The sequence below is a fragment of the Equus przewalskii genome, chromosome 1 (genome assembly GCF_037783145.1).
Source record: "Equus przewalskii isolate Varuska chromosome 1, EquPr2, whole genome shotgun sequence".
In the NCBI taxonomy this organism is placed as follows: domain Eukaryota; kingdom Metazoa; phylum Chordata; class Mammalia; order Perissodactyla; family Equidae; genus Equus; species Equus przewalskii.
In genome coordinates, this window is record NC_091831.1 from 155,592,227 (window position 1) to 155,610,471 (window position 18,245).

The 18,245-nt window shown below is 37.0% G+C and overlaps 1 protein-coding gene and 1 pseudogene across 1 annotated transcript; both read left to right on the plus strand.

The window, feature by feature from the left end:
• Positions 1–2,756: 2,756 nt before the first annotated feature.
• On the plus strand, positions 2,757–3,704 carry LOC103559888 (olfactory receptor 4Q3). The gene has a single exon (XM_008533701.2). The coding sequence runs from the start codon at positions 2,757–2,759 to the stop codon at positions 3,702–3,704; it is 948 nt and encodes a 315-aa protein (XP_008531923.1).
• Positions 3,705–15,578: 11,874 nt separating this feature from the next.
• LOC139084163 (olfactory receptor 4S2-like) lies at positions 15,579–16,335 on the plus strand (annotated as a pseudogene).
• The last annotated feature ends 1,910 nt before the right edge of the window (positions 16,336–18,245 follow it).

Consider the following 18,245-nt stretch of genomic DNA (forward strand, 5'->3'; position numbering starts at 1 on the left):
CAGCTGGCATTATGTTTTCATATTATCTGAAGGCAGAAAATTTCTTAAGTCAGGAAGAAAATCTAAGAATATCCAGAATCCAGCCCTTACCTTAATTACAAGTCAAATAACTAAGACACACGGTGGCCTATTTTTGTCTCATGAAATTTAAAGATTTTGAAATTATTATTAGTCAAATCTTGTTACACTAATTTCCTAGGAAATATCCAAAAATATTTATTGTACTGAAGATTTCCAATATTAAATGTTACTTTAAAGAAGTAGATCATAGACTAGGGCTTAAAAATGTTTTGTAGCAATTTGAATTATAATATATTTTACACGTTCCTGTTTAATCTACTCTTCTGATTCATTTAAATTTAATATTATCTGTCTTAATACAGGCTTATCTTTTTTCTATATCCTGTGGAAACAATAAGTGCATAACACAGATAATTGTCATTAGCATACTATGTCTTCACATTAGGAAGTAATCACGTTGCTTCTCAGCCATAAATTACAACAGTGCTTCAGATTCTGCTTTTGCATTTGTCTTTTTCTTCTTCCTAGTTTTCAGAAACCTCTTTTAAATCTTTTTATAACTTTGGTTGTTCTTTTTTAGTTTCCCTAAGATGAGGTTTGATATTAGATCCAGGATTTTAATAAGAGCTGGGCCTCTGCTAATTAGACATTTTAGATAACTGGAAAGAACATCAGAATGCCATCTCCATGTGGAAATTGACAATCCTTGGTATGTCCAAAGAAGACTGGAAAATTTCCAATGTATCAGAGCTCAGGTAGGGCTGCACATATTACAGCAAATGGTTGTCTGTCTTGTTTGATTTGTTTTGTTTTCCAAATAATTCTAGAAAGTGAGGTGGTTCCTTCCATTAGTTGAGACTGCAGAATTAGATATACCTGGCTCTATAGGAAGATGAAGAGGTTGGTCATATATGTGTGTGACAGAGACATCCAAATTTCCTCGGGCCTCAAATCTCTCTCCCACTTGCTTATCTTGAGATAATGTATGGAGAGAAATTTCTTGGTATTAAGAATTTTTCTTTTTGAAATTCAAGTTATTTTCTGCATTGTCTGTGGAAATCCTTGACATTTAGTATCAATAACTATCAGATAGAAATCCCTGAATGATTTGAGGAAGCAAAGTGCAACACGGAATAGGTAACTGGGACTGGAGACAGAAAAATAGAAATTTTGTCTCATTTAATATTTTGCCTAGAGCTAGTTCTAGATTGAAAATATCCTAATCTACTCAAAGAGACATCTGCTAATTCTTAACGATTTCAATGGAAGAAACGTATCAATGTTCCCTGATTTTTTATTTGTAATCCAAGATATTTCCATCCAATGTTGGGGATGAATGTAAGTGCAGAGCAGGAGAAAATGGATAAAACAATACGTTAGCTTATCCTTTATTTCTGTTAAATACACCTATGGTTGTTGAAAAGTCCAAAGGCAGCATACTTCGATTTCCATTTTTATTAAAATTTATTTTTTATTTCTTTGAAAGACTGGTACCTGAGCTAATAACTGTTGTCAATCTTTTTTTTCCCCCTTCTTTGCCCAAAGACCCCCAGCACATAGTTGTATATTATAGTTGTGAGAGCCTCTGGTTGTGTTATGTGGGATATGCCTCAGCATGGCCTGATGGGTGGTGCAACGTCTGCGCCCAGGATCCAAACTGGCAAAACTCTGTGCCGTGGAAGTGGGTGCGCGAACTTAATCACTCGGCCATGGGGCTGGCCCACCGATTTCCCTCATAATCCTTTCCTACAAAATGGGTCACGGTGAGCCTCTTTCATACATGCCTCAATGATATGGATCATTGCCCTTGGTCTCTTCTTTTGGTGATTAGTGTGTTCCAGGCCCTATCCTACTCATCCTGAGTCTGATGCTTCCCTAAACTTTAAAGGTAAAGTTTTTCTTTCTTATTTCTTTTACAACATCCCAACCTCTGTCACCTCAGATAATAATGACAAAGAACATGAGCTTCTTTTCAATCCTCCTAAATAATTTGCTTCCCAATATGTACATTTATAATAACTGCTAATCTTTGTACAATATACCAGTTCATAGTACAAAGCATTTTTCCTTCAATATGATAAATTATTTTGCATTAAGCATTGTGATGTGAGTACAAAGATGAATAAAAAAATATTCCTTCACTGGTAGACACTTAGTCGTGTTTTTGTGTAAGTGTATAGTGCTCATAGACAGATTGCATTTGATTTTCAAAACCTTAGGAGATACTATTATCTCTATATTAGATTGAATAAACAAAGAGTAAAAGTCAGATTTAATGCCTTGCCTGAGGTCACTCCATTGGTGAGTGGTAGATTGGATCTAGATCCTTCATTCTAGAGCTCTTGTCCTTAAAGGATATAATTCTGTTTAATAAAAATTGGAATGATTCTCATGCTCTCATCACTTCATGCTCAGGTCACTGTCTCCCTTCCTAATTTGTTGTAAAGGTAACTTAAAAGCATTACAGGAACAAAGAGTTGGAAGCGATACAAAATGTTCCTTGTTCTGGCTATACAAGAATGTACATTTCCTACTTCACAGAACTTGCTTAAAATTTTTTCATCTTGAAATATGATTCTGTAAACACCAGACTCAAAATCTGATGACATATATATATATATATATATATATATATATATATATATATATGTATGTATTTGAGCTTTCTCTAAGTTAAATCTCTCTTGTTTCAATTTAATTCTTCTTTCTCTAGGTCACTTGATATTCTTGACTTGATGAAAAAAGACAATGGTTCTAAGGTGACAGAATTTGTTCTTCTGGGTCTGTCATCATCCTGGGAGCTACAGCTATTTCTCTTCTTAATATTTTTGTTGTTTTACATAGCTATTGTGCTGGGGAACCTCTTGATAGTGGTAACAGTGAGAGCTGATGCCCACCTGCTCCAGTCTCCTATGTACTATTTTTTGGGCCATCTGTCCTTCATTGACCTATGCCTGAGCTGTGTTACTGTGCCCAGGATGTTAGGCGATTTCCTACAGCAGGGTAAGATCATCTCTTTCTCAGGATGCCTGGCCCAGATCTACTTCCTGCACTTTCTGGGAGCCAGTGAGATGTTTCTGCTGACAGTCATGGCCTATGATAGGTATGTTGCCATATGTAATCCTCTGCATTACCTGATAGTCATGAACCGCCAGCTATGCCTTCAGTTGGTTTTTGCCTGCTGGTGTTGGGGTTTCATCCACTCTATAACACAGGTTGCACTGGTCATCCAGCTTCCCTTCTGTGGCCCCAATGAACTGGACAACTTCTACTGTGATGTCCCACAGGTCATCAAGCTAGCCTGCATGGACACATTCGTGGTAGAGGTGCTGATGGTCTCAAACAGTGGTCTGCTATCTCTTATTTGCTTCTTGGTCTTGCTATTCTCTTATGCTGTCATCCTGATCACCCTGAGAACTTGCTTCCACCATGGCCGGAGCAAGGCACTCTCTACCTGTGCCTCCCACCTAATAGTGGTCAGCCTGATCTTTGTGCCGTGTGTATTCGTCTACCTGAGGCCTTTCTGCAGCTTCTCCGTGGATAAGGTATTCTCCGTCTTTTACACAGTGATCACACCTATGTTGAACCCCCTCATCTACACACTCAGAAATGCTGATATGAAGACAGCCATGAAGAAGCTGAGAAAAAAGCATGTGGCATCCTTCTGCCACGTTAAAGGATGAACAGGAACAGAGATTTAGAAAACATACTCTCTTGAGGCATTCTTAACTCATCTGTACATCAGTACATGCATGAAAGCCAATTTGGTATAAAAGACAGGCCATCATAAACATCTCGCTGCATAGCTGGGAGGCATAGGTGGCTTTCTCAAGTATTAAATATTACACAGGGAACTCATGAGTATTTACTGGTCCATGAATGATAACAGGAAGTAATTGAGCCCTAGGTTCAAGAGGACAACTTTGAAAATCAACTCTTCTATCCTTTTGTCTATACATGGTCGTCATTTATCCATTCATTTCACTTTTAAACTCTCTTCAAATAAAAGAAGATATTACATCTCCTTTTTCTACTGCTCCAGAGTTTTACAACTCCAAGTATCAGGAAGTTCTTTATGACATCTCATCAGTGTCTCTTCCGAAGCAGCATGGACCCCTTTTGTCCCGTCTTTAATAACGCCTGAAAATAGCACTAATGACCCTATATATTAGAGTTCACTAGGAACTGTGTTTTATATTGTGCCATATTTGAGAAATGCACTTGTACAAAATTCACTTGAATGAACATATGCTGTTAGCAAAGTTTATGTGTGAAGGGATAGAAATCTGGGAATGCTGGGGTGATGGAAGCTCTTAGTGTTCTGCCATAGAGGCTTCTCTAGGAGAGGTGTTCCATTTCACCTGAAGTTTTCCTTTGAGTGGAATTATAGTGGGGCCAAGTTGATAAGCTGGCTCTTCAACTGATTATAATGTTTAAGAGCTCTAGACTCTAAAGAAAAAGACAAAAAAAAGAAAATGAGCTGTGGTTTAAAGCATTCATAGTTATTACCTCTGAGTCTCAAAAGTGCTTTGCGGAGTAGGTAATGCTATTCAACTTGATTTTTACAAATGAACTCAGATTTGTTAAGTGTCTTGCCCAAGATCATGTAGAAAAAGTATAATCAACCAAGAAACGTAGTAATTTTAGATAATGATGATTAACCCAATATTTTTCTCCCCAGAAAGAGTATTTATCTTAATTAGATGGGCCAATTACTTAATTTCTACTATATCTATATAGGAGCTCCAGAGCTAGAAGATGTGTGAAAATATTCACTGGAACATTTATATTTAAGGTTACTTATTTCTGACATAAGCACTCTTTGAAATTTTTAGGGCTATGGACAGGTGTTTATTCTATTTAATAAATGACAATATAATGACAGATTTTTAGCAATATTTTTGTATCTTCTCACTTTATTTCCTAATCAATTGCTATAGAGAGCCTTTTCTGATTACTTAGTTGAAAAATATACCTCAAGAAAAACAAGTCTGAAATTACACCTAATCTTAGGATTTGCTAGGTAATTTGCAATACCCCTGGCAATGTAAGAGCTTGGGCATCTTGTCATTTGGGTGTTCCAGCAAGCATCAATAGATCATCCAAATATCTAATTATAAAGTCTCCCAATCTCCACAAGATGAAAGTTAGTGCATTCTAAGATAATATATAAGCCCAGATCATCGGGAGAAGTAGAACAGAGAGGTCAGAAGTGTGGACTCTGGAGTCAGCCTCATCATAGTCCAGCTCCAGCTCCATGACCTACCAGAGGGCAAGGGACTTAACCTCTTAATGCCCCTTTGTCTGTACAATGGGGGCAATAATAGTATCTGCCTCATTGGGTTCTCAGGAAAACTAAACAAAATAACACTTGTAAGGCTCTAATAAACATGTCTACATATGGGCAGCACTCAATAAATATTGACTGCTTATGTTATCATTATTACCAATTGTTCTGTTAAATTAAGAAGGAAATAAGACTGAAAAAATATTGTGTAATTGTTTGATCCTAGAGCTTGACAGGGCAGAAAGATGAACTAGAGCTCTGACTCCAGATTCCTGCTATACGATAGTAAAACGCCTAGTAACTCCCCCTTCATATTGAAATTAGCCTCAACACAAGAAATTTCATGTTAGGTGATATATGCGTCCTCAAAATTATGTAAAAAATAACATTTTAACTACTTTTTAAAATGTCCTGATTGACATCATTCTTTCAAGTCTTTTACATCATTGTTTTCATTTAAATAATGAAAACAATTTTAGAATAGTTTTAAATTTTAAAAAAAGTCGCAAAGATAGTACAGAGTTTCTATATGCCTCATACCATTTTGCCTATTGTTAACAGCCTACATTAGTATGGTACGTTTGTCACAACTAATGATGCACTACTGATACTTTATTATTAAGTAAACTCCACATTTTATTTAGATTTACATAGTTTTTCCTTAACAAATAGGCTTACCCAAGTTATCTATTGTTGATTTATTATCATGCTAGTTGTTGATTTATTGTCATTATGCTCTTTATGTTCTCAAAAAGCTTTTTGTAATTACTCTATAAACAAACAAGCACTTTGTAAGCTTCTTTCACTTAGAGGAAATGATAAAATCTATGATGTAAGTATATAATGTAAGTACTCACAGTATTGTCTGGTACCATTCTTTTTTTTTTTTGAGGAAGATTAGCCCTGAGCTAACTACTGCCAATCCTCCTCCTTTTGCTGAGGAAGACTGGGCCTGGGCTAACATCCAGGCCCATCTTCCTCTATTTTATATGTGGGATGCCTACCACAGCATGGCTTTTGCCAAGCAGTGCCATGTCCACACCTGGGATCTGAATCGGCAAAACCCAGGCCACCGAGAAGTGGAACATGTGAACTTAACCCCTGCACCACCGGTCTGGCCCCTGGTACCATTCTCTTGAGTGAATAACTCTGACTTCCTATCCCTACCAATATTTCCTTCAAGTCTACAGTTTCTGATCTGTAAGTTCTATCCTGACCCAGACTCTGGTACAAATATTATCATGGGAATCTGTAGGGGTATGAGGTGGACATGGTGATAAGAAAATGTTGGATAATACCTAGGAGTCCCCATATTATAGATTTTGTTACAGTACCACTCTAGACCTTGGGCCCAGTTTCAGTGACTAATGATCCTAGTCCCCGCTTACTGCCCCAAGTTCTGTCCCATTGTATAGACCTCTGAACCATTTGTAGTTTCCTCATACCTTTATGCCTCTGAACATGTTGCTTCCTCTGCTGTGATTGCTGATCTAATTTTTGCCTTCAATACTCAAATTAAGAGTCTTATCTTTTTGGAAGTCACCTCTGATCCCGTCCTTGCAGAGTTTTATCAGCTAATTTCATACGAATTCTCATGGCATGCTGTACTTATCTTTAGTGAGCATTTACCATTTTTATTACAATTTTCTCCTCACTTGTTGGTTGCCCCATTATTCAGTGGTCTTTGTAACTAGAATACTGAGCACAATGCCCAGCCAAGAATAAATGCTCAATAAATGTTTTTTATTGAGATATAATTTACATAAAACATTGTGTAAGTTTAAGTTGTACAGTATGTTGATTTTATACATTTATATATTGCAATGTGATTACCACCATAGCTTTAGTTAACATATATATAGTTTATGTAATTATCATTTCTTTTCTGTTATGAGAACATTTAAGATCTAGTCTCTTAGCAACTTTGAAGTATATCATATAGTGTTATTGACTATAATCACTATGTCTTGCATTAGATGTCCAGGACTTATCTTCTAGTGACAAGTTTGTACCCTTAAACAACATCTCCCCAATTCCCCCAGACCCAGTCCCTGGTAACCACCATTCTACTTTCTGTTTTGATTTTGGCTTTTTCAGATTCCAGATATAAGAGATATCATACGATACTTGTATTTCCCTGTCCAGCTAAATGTTATTTTGAAGGAAGGAAAGAAATGAAAAAAATAGAAAAAAGAAAGAACATAGGAAGGGAGGAAGGAACAAATGAAGGAATGAAAGAATGAACAGAACAAGACAAGGGAGGGAGAGAAAGAGAGAAGCATGTGACACAGTCCTTCATCTCAAAAGGAATCTGAGTGGAGAAACCCAGTAAAAACAGGACTGCCTCAATTAACCATATCCGCGTCTAAGCATCTTCTTTGCTTATAACATCTAGAGTCATAGAACAATAAACTGTTACCAACAACAACAAAAAGCACTTTTATGCTGCAACATCATAGTTCTTTTTACCTCAGAAAATCGCTAGCCAAGGTGAATTCTATTTAGGTTCCTACATTTTTCTTATGTCTCATTCAAACACGCAATCCTAACATATTCAAACTTTAGGCCTGACCTGAAAGTTCATGCTGTGATTTAGTGATAAATTTTATACTTGATTTCAGAGTTGTAATCCTCGACTCTAGCCCAGCATCCTAGTCCTAAATCCCTTAGAAATTCGCTCAGGTAATAATAGGGCTGAGGCAGTATCATCACAGTGTCACTAAATTAAACATTTTGCTTGTCTACTTGAGCTTCAGCAAATTTTAAATTGAAGTAAAATATTTTAATAGTTTTATAAACAAATACACAATTTTGTCATTAGGCTACCGGAACAATATAGTGATACTGAGCATCACTTTCCCCCTTCCCTTGCCCCAACTTTAAGTCAATTGTGCAAAACTGTGGAAATGGCCCGAATCTTTATGAACTAGATCATTTCCAAGTAGCTTTCAATATAGTTTTATAGGGAGTAATGTAGTGGGAATTACACTTGCACTTTCTTTCCTAACCATACTCTCCAACCACTACCCATTTACTGGGCCAGCAATTCCCTGAGGTTGTGCTGAGGCATAAAGATTGCTGACAGTTTCTCTCTCTTGGAAGCCAGGAACATAGAAAGAAGCTCTTGTAGACCAAGATCAGAAGCCATGGCATGGCTATAAACTCAACATCCTATCTTAGAAAAAGAAAGAGAGAAAGAAAAAATTAACAAATGCAGAACTCAGGACCTCTTCTTAGGCTGCATGTGTAATCCTTTTTTTTGTGAAATGTAGCACATAAGAGAAACATCACTATACATAACTCAATCTTTTAGTGTGAACATCTGGATATAGATCATGTTTCCATCTCAGAAAGGTGTATTGACCCAAGAATATCTCAGGTTGTCCAAATCCATGTTGTGGGGCCTCACTCAAGAAGAAGGCCAGAGTAAGTTTCCCTTCTGGAATGACAAGTTAGTAAGGTGAAAGAGGCGAAGGCAAATTTCATGGAGCCAAATCGTATTCAAGGATAAAGAGGAATCTTTAAATTCTTCACTCACTTTACATCATCTATTCTAGTAATTTTATTAAATAATTTAGGAAAAATTTAGTCCGATTTAAAAGATGTATCAATATTATTTCAATTGAATTTAGTCCTAGCTTTATCATTAACAGTGAAACCTATATAATTCAGTTTCCTCTCTGCACTCCATTTGTTTCACCAACAGTTAAATGAGTGGAATAAAGTCAAGTGATCACTAAGATCCTTTTTACCTATATAAATATAGATTTTGCATAAGCTATAGTCCAGTCTGAGAGAATTTGAGGAGATCATTTAAAGGTATTATTCTAAAGTGAATGGTTTATGGTTTTTATATTCACAGCAAAGTACCAGACACAGAGAATGTGCTCAGTAAATATTTATTAAGTGAAAGGATAAATAAATATCGGTGCTGTGGAGACATATATATATATATATATATATATATAACATTATGTTACACTAACTCATTTGCAGATTTTTCAAGATTTTATTTGCTCAAACACTGTTGTACAAAGAGCTTGCCATGGGATAGAGCTTGCTGTTAGGAAAGAGATCCAGAATGTTTGATCTCTGCCCTTTGCAAATTGCTCACATGAGAAATTCTGACTAAATACCTTTCCCAGAGGATTTCCAGGAGCTGAAGTCTTGCTGTTTATTCTATTTGAAATAATTTAGATGGGCTGACAGAGTTAAATAAAGGAGCAACCTTGCTTCTTTAACAGCATAGATCCTATTATAACTAGCATACCTTCTTTGGCATCATCCTCAAGAAACCAAATTTGACCTAAAAACCTGACTGGACCATTGGAAATAAACAGTCCCACAGAGGCCCTGGTCCATAGAGTTTAGGTGTCTGACACTGATGCTCCTGAAGTTCCACCACTAAAATGATTATGACTTAGATTTGCAGATAACTTATTATTTTCATGTCCATTAATTAATTTGATCCTTTCCATGGGTGGCATTGTTCTCTCACAAGGGAGAACACTGAGGTTAATAGAACTGAGGATTGTGTGAAGATTGCACAGCCTGTGAGAGGCAGAGCTGTGAGTCAAGCGCGGTTGCTCTATCTTTAAATCCTGTGCTCTTTCTCCCAATGAAGATAATAGAAAGATCTTACGTCTTGGACTTGGATTAGTTTTATGGGATCCTGAGGGGGTATCCCAGATAAAGTTGAGATTGTTACCACTTAGGAAGAATAGGCCAGCTACCCAAACATCTGTGGTTATCCTTGCTTGAACTCTTAAAGTCATGCAAGGATGTGGACTATACTTTATTATCTCTCCAGCCAAAGGAATATATTTGAGAGGGCAGGTGTCAGCACTGGAAGCATTTTCTAAGATTTTAACAAGCACGGAAACACATATAAATGAGAATTAGGAGATGAACATAGTACGGAGTTTAGCATCCTAAGATGGCTTCTATCCAGTCTTCTCTCCTTCCTTTCAGTGTGCACGTACTCCAGTCACTAAGATGGGTAATGATAACTATATATTCACCACAGTGTGCCTTTATATGTAATGGATATTTAATCCTTACAACACTTCTGTGGTATGTACTATACTTATCCACATTTTACACTTGAGAAAACTGAGGCAAAGGGAAGTTAACTAACTTTCCTAAAGTCATAGTCTTATCAAGTAGTAAAGCTGGAATCTGAACCTAGGCAAACTGGATTTCAGACTTCTTTTTAACAACTACTCTTCACCACCTCCCATTCCCACTGCCCTCCTGCCACTGGAGTGATCTTTCTTTATGAGCCTCCAAATCATTCAAGATAAATTCCAACTCCTCAACTTAACTCACAAGATTCTTTATGATCTGAGCAATTCTTCCTGTTCAGCCTCATTTCCTGACACTTCCTTTCATGTGTAGGGACCTGGAATTGGCCACCCCAAGATATGTCTCTTTGGCATCAGGATTATTTTAGGCTGATTGCTTTTGATAAATTGGGACAGGGAAGGAGGCTCTGAGGAATGGAACTTGCCCTTTGTTAGGACACATTTACATTTGTAAGGTAAATCTCTATCTGTAACAGGTGCCTAGCTCTCTGTACCAGGAAGAAGAAAGGAGATGACCTTCTCTCTAGAAACTCTTAATCAATACCAAAGGCAAGGACTTAAAATCTGCATTTTATTGTGCTTCTCTGGTAACCTCCTTTAACTGACTTCCCTCGCCCTCCCAATGTTGGCATCTCCTTAAAGATTAAGCATCTTTCTTTAGGCTGGGAACCGATTGCAGCGCTCATCTGTGACATCCCGAGGCAACACACCTGTCACCCCGCGGCATTCACTGAGACTGCAGACCTGTCTGCCATTTCCATCAAGAGCTGTGCTGACAGAGCAGCCTTGTGACTATTGTAAAAGGGACATTTCAATCATATGTGAAACACCCTGTTTGGGGGTATATAACCACTCTGTGCACCCCCCCTTCTTCGATGCCCTTTCTTCCTTTGGGTCGAAAGGCCCGGGCCATGGTTCCTCATAAAGCTTTGTTTAATTTTCTCTTGCTATTCTATCTCATGTGAATTTAATTCATTCTCTGGCCAGACGAACCCACATTTGGGAAGAAGAAATGCCTTCCTCCCCTACACATGAATCCTGTGCTGAATCAAGTCAACCTATTGGCATTCCCCGTGGAGGATGCTATGATGATTTATACCCGTTTATCTTCATATATCCTATTCACTAACCTGGATATCCTTCCTACCCTGTCTGCTTTGCTGTGGCCATACCCTGAAATCCTCTTCATCATCAGGTTAACACTAACTCACATTTCAAAATCCCACTCAATGGTGACTTTCTCTGGAAAAGTGTCCCTGACTGTCCTGGGCTTCCTTTCCCTTGTCTCAGAGAACTGTGATTGTTAGTTTGTGTGCAGACCTCCTCTATCTGATTGCCAACACGTCAGATGAAATAATGTCTAGATTAATGATCAATATCACATCGCTTGTTATTGCATTCCCATTGTAAGTTTAATTTGAACAAAGTTGGGCATAAACTGTGGATTTGTGATGATCTTACCAGTTCCAACTGTAGTCTATATTGGATATAGTTAACACTGGATACAGTTAAAAATATATAAATACTGGATATAGTTAAAAAAATTAAAAACCCAACTCTTTAAGATTAGAATAAAAGGAGACTTTTAACCATTACAGAGGGTTTAAGATTTTCAAATGAGAAAGAAGATATGATGAATTTGATGCCATCAGCCCCAGGGGCATGCGTATGCATTAAGAAAATAAGCTTCGAAGTCCCATTGCCTAGGTTCAAATACCAGCTCTGCCAACGACAAGCTCTATGACCTCGAGTAAGTTATTTACTCTCCGTGCTTCAATTTCCTTATGTCTGAAAAGAGGATAATAATCATAGCCTACCTCATAATATTCTCATGAGAATTAAATGTTATTAACACTTAGAATAACACCTGGCACATAGTAAGTACAATATAACTGTTTTCTATTATTACCTAAATATTTTTTCAACCCTTATGATTTCGCCAATTGGTTATGACTGAACAAAATTTGGTTTTGCTGATATAGTGTCATGGTATTTTCAAAGATTTTTAAGTGCCGATGAAAATAATCCATAATCAATCTATAAATGAAAATTTGGGTGAGTTTATTCTGAGCTTAAATCTTAGGATTATAACCCGGGAGAGTCTTTCCACAAAGGAACAGAGCACTCCAAAGAAGTGGGGGTATAAGGGTGGTTATATACCCTCAAAGAGGGTGTTTCAGGTATGATTGAAATGTCCCTCCCACAATAGTCACAAGATTGCCCTGTCGGCACAGCACTTGATGGACACAGCAGGTAGTGTGTCTGCTTTCTTGGTGGGCGTAGCAGGAGGCAAGTCTATTGTCTCCAGCTGGGCAGTCACAGGTGAGCTCAGCAATCAGCTTCTAGCCTAAGGAAAGATACTTAGTCCTTAAGGAGACGCCAATTTTGGGAGGGGCAGGGAAGTTGCACCTTTATCTCAAGGGCCTTTTGCTCTTGCCATAGGGAATCTCTAAAGCAGATATACAATGCATGCTCAATAGCCTCGGTCAGGCCCTTTTGGAAAGACAAGGTCAGGCCGAATTAGGTTTACACCAAAATGGCTTCCTCATATATTCCAATATATCCTATTACTTGCCATTTTTATTTGACAAAAGACATGGATATATTCTCTCATCAAAGGACTTTGCACCATACGAGAGCAAATGATGATTTTTGTTTCCTTTGGAGAGGAAGATTGACCCTAAGCTAACATCTGTTGCCAATCTTCCTCTTTTTTTGCTTGAGGAAGATTGTTGCTGAGCTAACATCTGTGCCAATCTTCTTCTATTTTGTATGTAGGACGCTGCCACAGCATGTCTTGAGGAGAAGTATGTAGGTCTGTGCCTGGGATCCGAACCTGTGAACCCTGGGCTGCTGAAGTGCAGCATGCAAACTTAACCACTATGCCACAGGGCCGGCCCTACAAATGATGTTTTAAATGCAATTCTTTTTCATGAGAAGTTTGTCTGTCCCTCTATCATCTCTCTCCCTCTTTCATCTATCTTCTTCATCATCATCATTTTTTTTCTATTTATTATGTCTTTCTATCATTTTTTTTAAGGGGATGTGTACTGCACGGGATCAGGAGGCTACAATTTAAATACCAGACCCTTCACTGACTGTATTGTATTGGATGATTTACCTCACTTCAAACTTTCATGTTCTTTAAAATGAAGTCAAAGATTATAATGTTTTTGGGAGGATAGAATGAGGTAACATATGCTAATAGTTTAGCATACAATCCTGTACATAGTAATGTGTTTAATAAATATTAGCTACTATTAATAGTATCTCTTTAATGGAAATGGCGGATACTATAGTTTATTATTCCAGGAATAAAATTATGTATAAAGTTTAATATTTTATATTTTTCATCTATATAATTTTTGTATAATAGCTGAATAAATCAAATTGCAAATTCTGTTTAATAAAAAGATCCCACTTCATAGATTCAAATTGTAAAGTAAAACACTTCATAAATGCAAAAAAAGGTACATAGAGGATCCCATTTTATTTTTGTAATAGCTTTGTGAGGTAGAAAATTTTATCATCCATCTTTTATAGATGAGAAAACTGAGATTCAGAGTGAATATAGACTAATTTACCTAAAGTTATCCAGTTGATGAGGTGCTCAGGCTGTAATCACTCAGCTTCTGGCCAGTGCTCTTTACACTATCCACACAGAAAAGAGGTATTTCTAGTAGAGAAGAAGGATAGCTAATAATGCTTCAGAAAATCCCTTTTTATTCCAAGGAACTTCTTTAGACTTTGTTTCCTGATTCATCTCTTTCAAGAATTCTTCCCTGATTATTTTTATCCAATATTTTTCTCTATATGCCTTAAGCATTTCTGTATATAGTTTGTAAAATGGTATCAGACATTTATTTTTTAAGTACCATTTATAGCATTATCTTTTTGGGAAATTTTATTCCTAATTCTTAACTATGATTTCAGGGAAGAGGGCTTTTTCAAGGCAAACGGACTGAGGGTAATAGGAAACTTAATCATTTTTAAACTTTTCTACTCTTTACAGCAACATAGGAAAAAAGTATTTCTTGGTATCGTTTGACCTTTCGTCAGGTATTCTTCGTGGACAAGCAAAGTGGAATTTTCACATGCAGCCTGAGGCTTAGGACTGAAATTCCCCCAGTGATTTATAAGCATGGGTTTTGGTAAGCAGGAGGCCACTGTATATGTTGTTCTCAGTCACTAAAAATGGTTTAATTTCTAATTGTTTTGAAACTTCCTATCTAATTTAGGAACTGGAAACTGAACCTTCTTTACTCAAGTAGAACATTATTCTTCTATAGTTGATCTGTGTATATTATATTAAAAAGATTCATCTGAGAATTTTGACAGCAGATTTCTGATTCTGACTTCTTGCTTTTATCTTCGGTCTCAAAAATTAATTTATTTATTTAATAATTAATTCAAGTTTTTTCATTCCAAAAAGAATTTCTGACGAGAGAGAGAGGGAGGGAGGGAGAGATAATAGAGATACAATTAGGGAAAAACGTTAAATCTAATAGAAAAAGCCTCAATCTGGATTCTTGTGTGGGAGAAAGGAACTGTAGATCTAAGTGTAACAGAAAATCAAATGTGAGTCAATAATGTAGTAAGAAAATTAATAATGAGAAAAATATTAATTAACTGTAGTCAAGAAATAGGAAGAATTTCCTCTACTATATTTAGCATCACTTTTTTTTTTTTTTTTTTTGAGGAAGATTAGCCTTGAGCTAACATCTGCCACAAATCCTCCTCTTTTTGCTGAGGAAGACTGGCCCTGAACTAACATCTGTGCCCATCTTCCTCTGTTTTATAAGTGGGACACCTGCTGCAGAATGGCTTGAAAAGCAGTGCCATGTCTGCACCGGGATCCAAACCTGCAAACCCTGGGCTGCCAAAGCAGAACAGGCAAATTTAACTGTTGCACCACCAGGCCAGGCCCCAGCATCACTTATATATGTCAATAAGGCTGCTCCTGTTAGACTTTACCATGCTTACAATGGTTTTTAACATTTATTTATTTTTACAGGGAAGCAGAGCCACTCAACCAGTCCTGCCTGGGTCCCCATGGAAGTGGTCAAAAATGTCACTGAGTTTATATTCCTAGGACTTTCCCAAGATGCCAGAATCCAACAGATTTTCTTTGCCCTTTCCTCCTCTTCTACCTTGTGATTGTGGTAGAAAATCTGTTTATTTTGCTTATGGTCTTTTCTGATCCCCAGTGCCACACACCCATGTACTTCTACCTCAGTAGCCTGTCATTAGTGGACATGGCCTATTCCTCAGCGACAGCGCCCAAGATGATCGAAGACTATTTCTGAGAAAAAGACTATTTCCTACTGGGGCTGTGTAACTCAGATGTTTACCTTCCACTTTTTTGGTTGTGCTGAGATTTTTGTTTTGACTGTCATGGCTTTTGACGGTTATGCCGCCATCTGCCAACCTCTTCGTTATACCACCATCATGAGTGCCAATGCTTGTATTGTGCTGGCATCACTGTCCTGGTCAGGAGCCCTGGGTCATTCCTTTTTTCAGACCCTCCTGACCTTTCAGCTGCCTTTCTGCAATGCTCGGGTCATTGACCACTACTTTTGTGATGTCCACCCAGTCCTAAAACTTGCCTGTGCTGATACAACCCTAGTAAATATGTTGGTGATTGCCAATACCTGTCTTATCTCTCTGGAGTGTTTCCTCATTCTTCTGGCCTCCTACACAGCTACTCTATTTAATCTTCAGAAGAGGTCTGCAGAGAGTTGTCACAAGGCTCTCTCTACCTGTGGATCTTATCTGATTGAAGTAACTTTCTTCTTGGTCTCTTGTATCTTTATTTATCTCCATCCGTCCACTACTTTCCCACTGGATAAGGTTGTGTCTGTGTTCTATACTACCATCACTCCAATGCTAAACCCATTCAGCTATACTCTCAGAAATGAGGACGTAAAGAATGCCATGAAATGACTATGGAGTTGCAAGCTCTCCTTGAAGGAAAAGCAGAAGGGTTAATTTGTCAGAAATGCAGAGTCAGAGAATTAGCTGATACCTTCAATGGTCTCTACCTTATTAATAACTTTAAGGAATAATCTCTAAATTCAACTATCTTGTACCTTTCATTTAACAGGGAATAATTTGAGGCTATTTCATTTCTCTACCTTTAGGTGGACTAAACTTAAGCCATCCATACTGGCAAGATTTTTCCCCTCTTGCTTCTATAGTAGGAGAGTAAGCACTCCTACTCAGTATCTCATTTAACTGCTTTAGATCCCTTCAATTCAAATCAAACTCTCTTAAGCTATAATTTAATGATTTAGAATGAGGTTACAAGAGAAAGACATCTCTGAGGAATCAGATCATTTCTCCTAAAAAAGGTGTAACTTCTCAGGAGCTGCCTTTTTGTTTTCCTCCCTGCCTCTTTCCTCCCTCCCCCCCTTCCTTATTCCTTCCTTCTTGTTTTCTTTCTTTCCTAGTATTTTCCCACAAAATTATCACATAATTTGGTAGATGAAATATATTCATAAAACTATAGTACAATGTAACAAATGCAGAAAATGTGACATACACTGCATACAATGAAGAAGTTGATATAAACTGACAAACTGCCCAAAGGATGGTTTCTGTATAGGAAAAGAAAGAAAACAAAAAGAGAGAGAGAATTTCACATATCATGCTGGGGAGCAATTTTTTTTAAAGAACTTCTTGGAGAATTTGAATATTCTCTATCACCCCAATACCATCATAATATTTTTATTGGAAGCAATCTTTTTGGGTTATTTTTGCAATACAAAGAACAGATTAATTAAAGCAACTAAAATGAATTGACCTTTGAACTAGTGAAATGACTAAGTCAAGGAGATGTATTTCTATTATGAATTTTTAGTTAAAATTGTGTTAAATTTTTACAAAGTAAAAATGGAGTAAGCACATTTCTTTTGTGTGTTATTCTTAATAAAGTTGGAGAGTTGCTGGATATTCCCAATACTTCAGCAAAGGCATTTTTATTCTGAGGAACTTTTTAGGTTTTGTTTCATAATTCATATCTTTTAAGAATTCTGCCCTGATTATTTTCATCCAATGTTTATTTCTTGTGTACCTTAAATGCTCCTATATATAGTTTATAAAAGCGTATCAGATACTTATTTTTTTCTGGTCTTTGTTTTCTAATGGATTTTATTTAATTTTAACAACTTATCAAGGATATAAATAGTGTATCTTACTTCTTTCCTATTCTCTCTCCATATAGCACAGAAATGGCTGCGCAATACATACTTGTGACAGAGTCGGCCATTTGTCATCCCAATATCCATTGTTTCCTTTTTCCTTAGTGGCAGAGACTTGACATTATTTCTGGTCACCCAGCTAAAATATTGCATTTACCAGGCTCTCTCTTGCAGCTAGGGGTGGACAATATGATGTTAACAGTAGCTTGTGGGTGGGACATTTGAAAATTCTTTAAAATGGTTTCTCTACACTTTAGCCCTTCTGTACATGATCACCATGAACATTTGCTGCATTTATTTACAGTTATTTTTCATGTTACCTTTCTTCTGAAGAAAAGATCGTTCTATCCTTTTTGTAAACAGTTTTTAAAAATAAGCAATAAATAAACTGAAATTACATTTAAAATGGCAGGCCACATTATTTTTCTTTTTCCCTCTTAAGATCTAAATAAAATAATAATAATAACAACAGCAAAAGGGAAAAGAGTTTAGACTACAAGAACAAAGAGAACAGGATAGAAGTTAGATGCATACAAAAGATTCCAGTACATGTTTGGAAAAGAGAAGGCAAAGGTGTGGCAACTGATTTGGCAGAGTGGAAAAGACTAACTCTACAATCTGAGAGAAACACTGAACAAAAACGCACAGATTTAT

Excerpts from the sequence above, each read along its gene's own strand:
- LOC103559888 (XM_008533701.2), top strand. The coding sequence starts at position 2,757 with ATGAAAAAAGACAATGGTTCTAAGGTGACAGAATTTGTTCTTCTGGGT.